Here is a 12,099-nt window from a genome sequence, read left to right on the forward strand (position 1 = left end):
CAGAGAAGCAAGAACTGAAATACAAAAAACAGCTAAATATGCTTTAAAGTTATCACTGATGGGGTTCTGTTCACATGTACACACAAACACCAGACTAGTCAACAGGTGTATGAAAGGATTATAGTTATAAGTATGCACTTTGGGCTTAGAAGACTACAGTAAAAACTGTGTCTTCTGTGTCTTGTTAGAGGCACAGACAGAAAACATTCAAAAAAATAAATTAACAAGAAAACTTGGAAAAGTCTTAATTAGTATGAATTTTTAAAAATTCCACATTCTGCTAACAAGCCATCTGTTTTCCTACAGGAGTAGCGTTAATCTACAGGATCCCTTTGCTGATGGCGGAGACCCGGCGTTTCCCAGGAGGAACGCCATGACTCCCAACTCTCAGGGCTATCAGCCTGGGATAGGCACCCCGGAGATGATGGGACGGATGGGTCCCTACGAGTCCAACAAGGACCCTTTTGGAGGCATGAGGAAAGGTGAGCACCGTCCATGTAACCAAACCCCAGATTCTGTAAAGGTTTGTTCATAGCCGTAACTAATATTATGTTTATTTTTTTTAGCAGGGGAACAGTTCATGCCACCCGGCCCCAACAGTGGAATGGGGGAACAGTATAACAGAGGTCCACCAGGCCCAATGGCCAACATGCCAATGAGCCAGAGGCAACAGTACCCGTATGGATATGAACGAAGGTAAATATACTATAGTTGTAAATAAGATAAGATGATTGTGATCTGACCTGTGCCATTTCAGTGTCCCTTTCTCTTTCCAACTAAATCAAATCACTTCATGATTATTGCTTGCTGGTTTTATAGACAAGAGCCAGGCATGGGCCCTGATGTCAACATGGGACCGGGAGCTCCTCAGCCCAACTTGATGCCTTCTGGAGCTGACACAGGGATGTACTCGCCTAGCCGTCCTCCACCACAGCAACGGTCTGTACCATTCAGGGCAGAGACTATTCTGTATAAAGATTAAAAGGAGAGGCATGGTTGCATGTCAGCATTTTGTCAGTGAGATCATGATAGATTTCAAGATATTTACAGAGTTTCTTATTGTAACTGAATCATTTACTGAAATGAAGAAATATAGTAATCTGAGTGTGTATTTTTAGGCATGAGTCCTATACAAATCAGTTCCCTGGCCAAGGAGCTCCCCCTGGTGGGCCTTACCCAAATCAGCAGCCAGGAATGTATCCACAGCAGCAGCCAGTAAGAACAGTTTGTCCAGCATTTGCAGTACTCCTATTACTACTTGGGTTTCTCTTTTTCAGTGTTCATGTAATTATGTACTGTGTTCTGTTCCAACTGAACAGAAGTATGAGCTGTTGCTAAAATTATTGTGCTCAGTTGAAGATTGTAATGCTTAATTTTGTGTGCTAACAGAACTACAAACGTCCTGTGGATGGTGGGTATTGTCCTCCTGCCAAGCGCCATGAGGGAGAAATGTACAACGTTCCTTACAGTGGGCAGCAACAGCCAGGACCCCAGTCCTCGGGTCCCCAGGCCCAGCAGGACATGTATAATCAGTATAATGCGTACCCTGGAGGAGACCGCCGACCGCCAGGCCCACAGAACCAGTTCCCCTTCCCCTTCGGGCGGGATCGAGGGCCATCTGCAGGCCCCAATTCCCAGTCCCCGATGCCTCCCCAGATGATGGCAAGTCCCATGCCTTCAGGCCCTGATGGTTCCCAGGGCCCAATGTGGCAGGGCCGCAATGAGATGGGCTACCCCAACTATCCCAACCGACAGGGACCCCCTGTGGCGGGCCAGGGTCCCGGCTACCACGGCATGAACCGCTCAGAAGACATGATGCCATCAGATCAGCGCATGAACCACGAGGGACAGTGGCCTGGCCATGCCAACCAGCGGCAGCCTCCATTTGTCCCCGCCGGCTCTGGACCACCCATGACCAGACCCCTGGCCTCCACCTACTCGGCTTCCCAAAACCACATTCCTCAGGTGTCGAGCCCAGCACCCATGCCCCGACCCATCGAAAGTAGAACGTCGCCCAGCAAATCCCCTTATATGCATCCTGGAATTAAGGTGCAGAAAGCTGGACCTCCAGTTCCCGTGTCCCACATTGGCCAGGCTCCCGTGCAGCAACCCATGATCCGGCGAGATGTGGCCTTCCCTCCTGGCTCTGTGGAAGCTACCCAACCCCACCTGAAACCCCGCAGGCGGCTCACCATGAAAGACATTGGTAAAACTTGATTTGCCTGATAAATTGTAACATTACACATGTAATAAACAATATGCTGATGCTGATGTCTGGATTTTTCCATTTGATATTTCTCAGTTTGCGTTAAGACAGCTTTCAGATAAAAACTGCGTATTCACACTAGGTGACACAAGTATGTAGTATGTATTCTATGTAGTATGGAGTTAAAGTCCCAAGATTAGTAAACCTTTACATGTTATTTAAAGCTGCAGTGACCAATCATGGTTACTTTTAGTTATATTCATTCTGTTTCTATTTTCAAAGGCACTCCTGAGGCTTGGAGGGTTATGATGTCATTAAAGTCTGGCTTATTAGCTGAGAGCACCTGGGCCTTGGACACCATTAACATTCTACTGTATGATGACAATAGCATTTCTACTTTTAACCTTTGCCAGGTATGTTGCACACATCCACAACCTGTTAGCATTTGTTTCTGTCAACATTTCAGAATGACTTGTCACATGGTGTTTGGCCAAATTTGGTGACCCCCTTCTTTGTTTTCACAGCTACCTGGATTTCTGGAGCTGGTAGTGGAGTACTTCAGACGCTGTCTCATTGAGATCTTTGGCATCCTTAAGGAGTATGAAGTAGGAGACCCTGGCCAGCGCACCCTAATAGACCCCAATGCAGCTGAGGACTCTGATGATGAACTTCCCATGCCTGAGGGCGAGGACATGAACTCGGACGAGGAGGACGAGGAGGATGAGGAGGTAGAGGAAACAAAGACCAATCCTGACACTTCTTCACTGGTCCAGGTAAAGGAGGAGGAGGAGGAAGAGGAGAACTCTCACAAAGATAAGTCTTCAGAGGATGAGGAAGAGGAGAAGGAAAGGGAGTCTTCTATCAAGGAAGCCAATACCTCTACCTCAGGGTTCTCCCACGACCCCAGTATACACTCGGAAAAGCCCAAACAGGCTAGCAAGTTTGATAAACTCCCCATCAAGGTGGTGCGAAAGAAGAATCCCTTCCGGCTAAACCGCTTGTCCAAGCTTGGGCAGCGGCAGAGCTTTGACAGCGGCCTGATACACTGGAGCGTGGGTGGTGGTGACACTACTGAGCACATCCAGACCCACTTTGAAAGCCGGATGGAGCTTCTCAAGCAGCGAAAACAAACAACAGCAGCCACTGACAGCCGCAAGAAGGTCAAGGTGAATGGGACAGCTGGAGCAGAAAACCCAGAGAAGCCTAAATCCACTGGTGACGATAAGGTTCGACAGCAGCAGCCCCAGTTTTCTGAACCTCACAAGTCTCCAACAAAGACTACCACGCCTCCTCTTCCCATTGGCGCACCAGTCACTGCCACCATCGACGATGTACTATCCGCTCGCCCAGGGTCGGTCACGGAGGAAGTAGTTCGTGGAGGTGCCGAGGAGCAGAAGGAGAACGGCAAGTATTTGTTCAGCATCAACCCCGATCTCCAGAGCCGCCGCAACATCAAGATCCTGGAAGATGAACCTCACAGCAAGGATGAAACGCCACTTAGCACTCTATCAGACTGGCAGGACTCGCTAGCTCGGCGCTGCATCTGCGTCTCCAACATCGTGAGGAGCCTCTCCTTCGTTCCTGGCAATGACCTGGAGATGTCCAAACACCCTGGCCTCCTGTTGCTGTTGGGCCGCCTGGTGCTGCTCCACCACAGGCACCCTGAACGCAAACAGGCGCCTGTTACCTACGAGAAGGACGATGAAGACGAGGGCGTGAGCTGCGAGAGAGACGAGTGGTGGTGGGACTGCCTTGAGGTGTTAAGGGAGAACTGCCTGGTCACTCTGGCAAACATCTCCGGCCAGCTGGACCTTTCTATCTACCCAGAGAGCATATGCCTGCCTCTCCTTGATGGCCTGCTCCACTGGGCTGTGTGCCCTTCAGCAGAGGCCTTGGATCCCTTTCCCACGCTGGGGCCCCACGGCTCCCTTTCACCCCAGAGACTGGTCCTCGAGACCCTCAGCAAGCTCAGCATCCAGGACAACAACGTCGACCTCATTCTGGCCACTCCGCCATTTAGCCGCTTGGAGAAGCTCTACGGCTCGCTCGTGCGACTCGTCGGCGAGCGCAAGGTGGCCGTCTGCCGTGAAATGGCGGTGATCCTGCTAGCTAACCTAGCCCAGGGTGACAGCCTTGCAGCGCGAGCGATCGCTGTGCAGAAAAGCAGCGTGGGCAACCTACTGGGCTTCCTGGAGGACAGCCTAGCGGCTACACAGTACCAGCAGAGCCAGAGCTCCCTGCTACAAATGCAGGGTGGACCCCAGTTTGAGCCTACTAGTGTGGACATGATGCGGCGGGCAGCGCGGGCCTTGCACGCCCTGGCTAAGGTGGAAGAAAACCACTCTGAGTTCACTTTGTACGAGTCGCGGCTACTGGACATCTCGATGTCCCCACTTATGAACTCTCTGGTGTCCCAAGTAATCTGTGATGTACTGTTTCTGATCGGCCAGTCATGACAGCCGTGGAGAGGTTTCAGCTCTGCCTCTTTCTATTCCCCCTAAACCACCTTTTTGTGTGTGCGCGTGCGTGTGTGTGTGTCTGTTAGTTGCGCGTGAGTGACGAAAGCAAAACTTTTTTTTTAGTTTTGTTTTGTTTTTTTTTAATTTATGCAAAATCACCTCGGATTCCACTGTCTTTCTTACCCCTGCTTCTCTCTATAAGGAAGGAATATCATGAAGTAGCTGTTGATTTCAAACATCTGAAACTGAAAGAAACTGGCAAAGAAGAACAGACTGGGACCCAGGCATAGGACAGAGTGTGCTGCTGCCCTGCAGAAAGGACTCTTTTTTTGTTTTTGTTTTTTTTATTGAAAAAAAAAAATCTCCAGAGAGAAAAAAAAAAAAAGAAAAAACTGTAACCAAAGTTGCTGTCTCGTTTACAGTGAGTTTGGGGGATACACGTGTTCGCTTTCTCCCTCGGGGGAGGGGGGTCGTCAGGGGAAAGAGGGCACAGACTAAACAATATTATGGTTCGTGTTTGGAGGCTACATAGACTCATGGACTGTGGTGTGGTATAATTGCTGTAACTTTGGATGCTATATACTCAGCCCCACAGGAACCACATTATTGGCTGTGAACAGATGTCTGTCATGGGAGGCCTGTGCAGTAGATTGTAGGACTTTTTTCTGTACTGTACACCTTAAAAACTGTAAACATACTGTAATAATACTGTTTCACACTGAGATCCGCTGGCTTGGCAGCAAACTGTAGTTTTTAAAACCAGTTTTAGTTAAATGTCGAGAGAGAAAAACGGCTTTCCCCCCAAAGTATGGTGAACCTACAACACCCCGACCTCTTCTCTTTGTCCCTTGATTGTATGACTTGACCCTTATATTCAAAAGTCACCTCTTTAGGACTGGTCCTCAACTCTAGATGCAGTCCAAGCTGCAGTGTATATATGATGTTGTACATTACACTTTCTCTTTCTCGACTTCTGTTGCTCTTCACCGTTTTTAATCTTTGACGAGTTTCCCTGCATCGAGAACGCCATGTGATTACTTGACGCCCGCCCTCTCCGTTACTTCAGCGCCTCACCCCGCTCGTATCACGCTGTGTGAGCGTGGGGACGGGGGTCGTTAAGCTGCTGTCCGATCCAGCGCCACCCCCTCCTCTCAGTAAACACAACTTCAACTTTCTGTTCGTCTGGGTGTAGAGAATATTAACACAAATCGGTTCCATTCGAGCTCCTTCATAAACGACAAACTAGACCTTGATGAAGAAACTGTTTTTATTTTATTTTTTTTTTCAGTGATGCGGATTCTGCATATTTGTATTTCAGATGATGTAGCTAAAAACTTGATGTAAATTCCTCTTTTTTCCTTTTTTTGGCTTAATGAATATCATTTATTCAGTATGAAATCTTTATACTATATGTTCCACGTGTTAAGAATAAATGTACATTAAATCTTCGTAAGACATTTGCTGTGGATTTATTTATTATTCTTCTTTGCGTGGTTGAGGCCGCAGTGAATAAAGCCCTGAATTTTTTTATTTGGCTCGCATTTCACTCGCGCTGAGACAATCTGATACGACTAAAGCAGCTCAGAGCGCTTGTGTTTTGCTGACGCTTTTGATATTTACACACGGATGCGGAGACACGGCACATCTCATCTCTGTGCAGTATGCTGCTTATTGAATGCACAGCCATGTTTTCCCATCCCTGCATTGATTGACATCTCACCCCCATGTTACAAGGCTGTCCTTGTCCCTGGGTCGCACATGCTGATATTTACATATATATTTACATTAGTTGGGGAACAGCCAGAGCGCTTCGATACATACAGATAAGCTAGGAGATGACATTTACTGCAAGAAAAGCTGACTTTTTTTTCCCTCCAGAGTATCATCTGATGATTTGACAAAAGTTGCATTCAGTTTGGAGACAGAGCACCTGGTTTAATGTGTGATGGGGGAAATAAAAGCACCCCTACTTATTTAGCCACAGCCGACAGGATAATGAAGTTTTAAAGTATTTCCATTCTTGTCCTCAACGGAGAGACAAAATAGCATCCATAAAAACAAAACAGTCAGCATGAGCTAAATGTGGCAGCAAGTAGGTTTTCAAAGCCTGCTGCCGCTTCTTGATGTTGTTTTACTTTAGTCATATTTATTCAGCAAGTCTCACTGAGATCAAGATGCAGGAAAAAAGTGAAGTCCTGGCTTGCTTTGGGGGGGGGGGGCGCTTTAGTGGAATTCTTCAAGGCAATGGATCTGAAATAACCCAAAGTGCTATAGATAAGTCCCAGAGATCACCCACAAACTCTGATCATAATAAAATGAGGGATATACATAAAGTGCAGCTTTAATGGCTCTAAAGGCTCACCAACCAATTTAGTATTGTAGGTCCATGAAGTAGCAGAAGCTGCAACAGTCTAAATCCTCTACATTTCAGTCCAGTCCAGGTTTACGCAGACTGCAAAAAGCTTCGATGTCTTCCACAGCTCTAAAAGCATCTAACAGCTGGTTTGAAAGGCTCAGAAGAACTCCCAACAGTTTAATATAAATCACTGTGTAAAATTGGCAGAATGTCCCTTTAATGATGAGGAAACACTTGAGCCTGAGTGAAGGTGAATGATGAAATCCTTGTCCACACATACAAACCACCACATCGTAAAGACTTTGTAGTATCACATTATCCCAGCAGAGCACTTGACTTTCAGGCTTCAGCTTTCTTTTGCTTCCAACAGTAGAATAGGAGACAGAGACTTAAGCCATGAGCAGCTCCCAGATTGGCTATTTTCCACCTTACACATCATTCTGCTCAAAATAGTATTTCATACTTTTGTTTTAAAAAAAGTGACTTTATTGTGATATGTTGTTACAAAACAGTCCTTTGTGTATAAAGATGATACTTAGTTTTTATACTTATCCCAACTAGCTAGGCCTTGTAAAAATACAAGGTGACCCTGAACTGTTCCTTAGTTATGCTACTCTAGACTTCGGCTGGTGCGGGACTTCCCATAATGCACTGAGCATTTCCCCTCCACTGCGCACTTTTCACTGCTCAGACTCAGGGGTTAAAGTGTAATTTGGCAGGTAGGGAGGGGACCGTGCGTAGCAGTGCAGCACGGGGAAAGAAATCACTCAGAAATGAGTCACTTGATAATCTGTACTTCACATTATTTCACCTGTTTGTTCACGTCCCACAGTTTTAGAGCCACTGACCTAACCTAAGGGAAGTTAGGCATTCTCAAATTCATGAAAAGAAGGCAGTCGGATTTTATTTCATGTTTTCTGGTTCACTAATCACTAGCGATTAGTCTTGAGGGCGTTGACTGTCGATCAATGACTCTCACTCTTGGATGAAAGGTGAAATGTCTCCATAACCCACTCCTTACCACTGAAAATCTCTTATCTTCCATCCTCTATTTCTGAGTTAACAAACATTAACATGCTTTTTCTTATTTTAAAATAATGAAACTGTACTTTGAGCTCAGAGACTGTGACTTAAACTGCACAGAAATCATTTGTTTGCTGATATATGTCGAGCTGTTTCAAATGTTGGATTTCATATTATGTCGTTTTATGTAGTTGCTCCATTTTTGCTCACTCTCATTTTGTAGTGCTAGCTAAATGGCTACATGCTGAAGTTCTGCAAGAAGAGCGTTGACCGCTGTGTACATGAATACAGACATGAGAATGGTTATGGGGGTCTGGCTTACTGGTAAGTGGAACTGTGGGATGATTTGCAGGACAAGTATCTCCTGGTATCGCCTGAAAGCAAAGCCAGGCTGTAGCACACGAAAAAGCAGCTCCCTTTATATTAATATGTTTTAATTTGCGTAATTTGATTTAATTAATTATTGATCGAAGATGGCAGGTCACTGTTCTCAATGGTTCTAGCACCCTTAACACCTGGTTGCAATGATATTGTTTCCCACAGAACTAGATAGTGTTTGTGAGAGTAGCTGGAGTAGGGAACATGCAACGTTTGATGGTGTGCTTCATCCTTGGTGAACTTGATGTAGACATTTGGACCTACTCTCACTGAGCGCACGCAGTGACATAAACACTCAAAATTCAATGACAGAGGTGCTCATCACTTTTATATGTTCAAGTGCATAGTGTGGAAGATGTCATAAGGCTTTGAGGCAATCAGATGTAAAACACAGTATTTATGAGTGTTTTAAGTTGTAAATCAGTCAGATTTGACCCAAACACGACAGGAAGGTTCATTTTGTCCCACTATAATCTCTTCAGGTCATTTCTCAGTAATGGCACAACAGCAGAGGTCTTTATAGAGTCCTTGTAGGTAGGTATCATGGTCATACTGCAACTCACCAGTGAATTATTTATGGCTGTAGAAGTCAGTTACATCTCTGTAAAGCCTAGTTTTGACAGTGACCAGTTACTGTACACATTAATTGGGGGTTATTTTAGGTAAGTTTAAGTTTGAATAATCTTTGATCAACACCAAAGAGAAACTAAAGTCTAAGCAGTAATTTATAATAGAGAGATGATGAGCTGTTTGTTTTAAGGCGAAGTGGCTGAGTCTGTGCCGGGGAAACAACAGACCGCGACTTATGGAGCCAGTTATGAACTGTCTTCCTCTCTGTCAGCATCTCAGTAGATCCCTACTAAGAGGAGAACCATTAAAACAACCTCCAGTTCATCTACGAACCTACTCGGCGCCGTTCATACCGCCACCTGAAGCCAGCTGAGGCCTAAAGACATCTGTCATGGATTTTTTTCCAAAGAGCCATGACAAACACTCTTGACAGCCAGTAGTAAACACATGCTGCCAGAAATTTTCCAGGTCTCTAAAGAGATTCTCGAGCCGTTATAATCACATCAACAAAGCACTTAACAAATCTCCCAAAGCCCCGTCCCACTCATCCAGAGAGTCTTCCAATGTACAGTAGTGCTGGCAGCGCTGATTCCAGAGCATGTTGTGCTGAGCTGCGTACACACTGGAAACGATTCACTCGTCGTGCATCGCTTTGAAGCTGCCAGCCGGTCGCTTGCAGACATTCCAGACTCCCGTGACCTTATAATGTATTTGCTAGCAGGTTATATATGTCAATCGCTGGTCGTCTTCACTCTCATTGACTTCAGTCACTAACCTGAAAGTTTATTGCAGGTCCGGTCCACTTTGCCTCACCAGCAGTTATTTCACATGTAATTGCATGAAGTTGCCAAATATCTTTTACCTTCTAAGGTCTCTGGTCACCACGTTACTTCCAGTGTGGACACGTCCTCTTTCTTTCCCCTTCCTTACAAAACAGATTTTAGATGAGTAAGAAACCTTTTGAAGCCCAACATCTGCAGTTGTTAAAGCAGTACATGATCACGTGCAGCATGTAGAAGGTTGGAGCAGGTTTATGATGCTATATATGCATCAACTGAGGAATCGCGTCTTTCATTTTATTTAACATTTACACACACTATTTAATTTGTGTAAGTTATGTATTTTTTCCTACAACTCAGCTGGCTCCTCTCTCTGCTCTAAAGACATGGTGCCCTCATCTGGTCACAACATCAAATTACAGCGTGTGCCTGCTTAACAGCTGTAAAAGTATCTCTTACCCCCCTCACACCAGTGTGACAGAGCTGGTGGGAGCAACTCTGACACACTCACTTCTTGTATTGTGCAAAGGTTTAGGGCCAAGGTTTAAAAAAGCTGTCAGGTTTTTCATTGGACATTGGCTGCTTTTGCACATATTTCCACTTCTTGTACCTGTGCATTTACAGAAGAATGCTTCTTTTTGGGGGTTTTTTGTGTGAAGATACTTAACAAACACCAAAGAAACTCAAGGAATGAACCAGAGTTTTGCCTACAAATAACACACAACTTTGCAAAGAACCAATTTTAAATCTTTAGGTATTGTGTTCCTAGCAGCGTAACACAAAACAATCAGTTGAACACCATCTGAAAGTCATGCTCTTAAGAACTAGGAAAAGATATCTAGCAATGACCTGACACGGCATTTGGTATCTGGTTCTTCAGGGCACCCGTCTACTGTTGATTAAAGTCTCATCTGAGATGCTTTCAGTGGATTGGGGCCTGTCAAGAAGACACTTTTTAGGAAAGGAAATGGGGAGAAAAGGCTGAGGTATTCAAAATTACACAAAAACTGGATGAAATACGATGGCAACAGGTAGTGTGGAGAGCTGAAAATATTATTTTTGGTTCTAATTGTCATCATTATATATGCAGGATGTCAGGAGGTACACAAGGCACAAGAATGAGTATCTAGAGTCATCTGTAAAACATGGTGGAATGGTTTGGGGCAGCATTTCAGCCAGCTGTGTCAGTGATCTTGTTAAAACTGATGAAATTATGAACACAGAAAAGTACCATCAGATTGTGTGCAAACAGAACAAAAAGCAGTCAACATCCAAAGAAGAGCTTTGACTGTGACGACAGGGAATAAACTTAATACATTAAAACATAAATATATAATGTTCTTAAACACACAAATATGAATAAAAAACGCTGACTCCGTCACACCTGCTGCAGAAATGTCTGGTAATTAGGCCTTCCCAACAACGTCACTGCACAATTCAACCGCAAGGGGGCAAACTAGGCTTTTCCGATGAGGGCTCTCTCTCTCAAATAAACAATGATACATCATATGCACGTGTTTGTGTGTACATGTGTGTGTGTGTAAGCGTGTTCAGTTCATTTACTGTCCCTCAGGTTGGGGTATGTTGATAAGTGAGCAGCCAGACACGAGCCGTCTCCTTCTCCCAGGAGCTTTGTTTAGCTCACTGCAGTTTGGACTTAAAGAGTTTGGTTTGTGGCATCTTGCATAAAAGGAAAGGCAGAGGTTGGAGAGGACAACCTTAATGTAGACAATATAATACATATGAACCTTATTTATTTAAATGATTTTCATATTATTAATTATAATTGTCTCTTTAATCAGACTGAATTCAGGAGGGGGGGACATAAAGCAGGCCATTATCCCCTTATGATAGTTTGCTTTGTAGCTCAGTGTACATGGGTGAATATGGATGCACAAAAAGTGCAGCTGTTTACTGTGGAGCACTAAGGAACATGGAAGGTCATCAACAGCTCATATATGTATATTTTTTGTTATATAATATATAATTAATTTGAATGATCCCACAGTTATGTGGTAATAACTTCAAACTGTATATGTGCCACTGTCAACAAGATGGGTCAGATTGGGAATCCAAAGGAGGATAGAGAGGAGTCTCATCCCAAGTATTTTGGCTTATATCCTGTCTTTTTGTTCATCTAAAAAGACCTGAAAGTATCAGTGAGCTGAACATGCATTTGGTGATGCGTAAATAGTAAAGGGACGGCTCCTATATAAAGCACATTCCCACTCTACTTCAGCACTAAAAGCACAACATGTCTCATATAAGCTTTTATTCTCCATCCAAGTGCTTTCTATCTTACATTCACAATAACAAATGCAGCAGGAG

General features: G+C 44.6%; 1 protein-coding gene across 2 annotated transcripts in view; it reads left to right on the plus strand.

The window, feature by feature from the left end:
- arid1ab (AT rich interactive domain 1Ab (SWI-like)) overlaps positions 1–6,125 on the plus strand; it is a 53,859-nt gene extending 47,734 nt beyond the window's left edge. For both annotated transcript variants that reach the window (XM_031741717.2, XM_031741718.2), the window contains exons 14-20: positions 307–482; positions 567–696; positions 820–939; positions 1,119–1,215; positions 1,390–2,206; positions 2,489–2,619; positions 2,731–6,125. In XM_031741717.2, the coding sequence (XP_031597577.1) occupies positions 307–482; positions 567–696; positions 820–939; positions 1,119–1,215; positions 1,390–2,206; positions 2,489–2,619; positions 2,731–4,662 (3,403 nt within the window). In that variant the 3' untranslated portion in view covers positions 4,663–6,125. The remainder of the gene's footprint in view (positions 1–306; positions 483–566; positions 697–819; positions 940–1,118; positions 1,216–1,389; positions 2,207–2,488; positions 2,620–2,730) is intronic.
- The last annotated feature ends 5,974 nt before the right edge of the window (positions 6,126–12,099 follow it).

The sequence above is a fragment of the Oreochromis aureus genome, linkage group 22, assembly GCF_013358895.1.
Source record: "Oreochromis aureus strain Israel breed Guangdong linkage group 22, ZZ_aureus, whole genome shotgun sequence".
Lineage (NCBI taxonomy): Eukaryota > Metazoa > Chordata > Actinopteri > Cichliformes > Cichlidae > Oreochromis > Oreochromis aureus.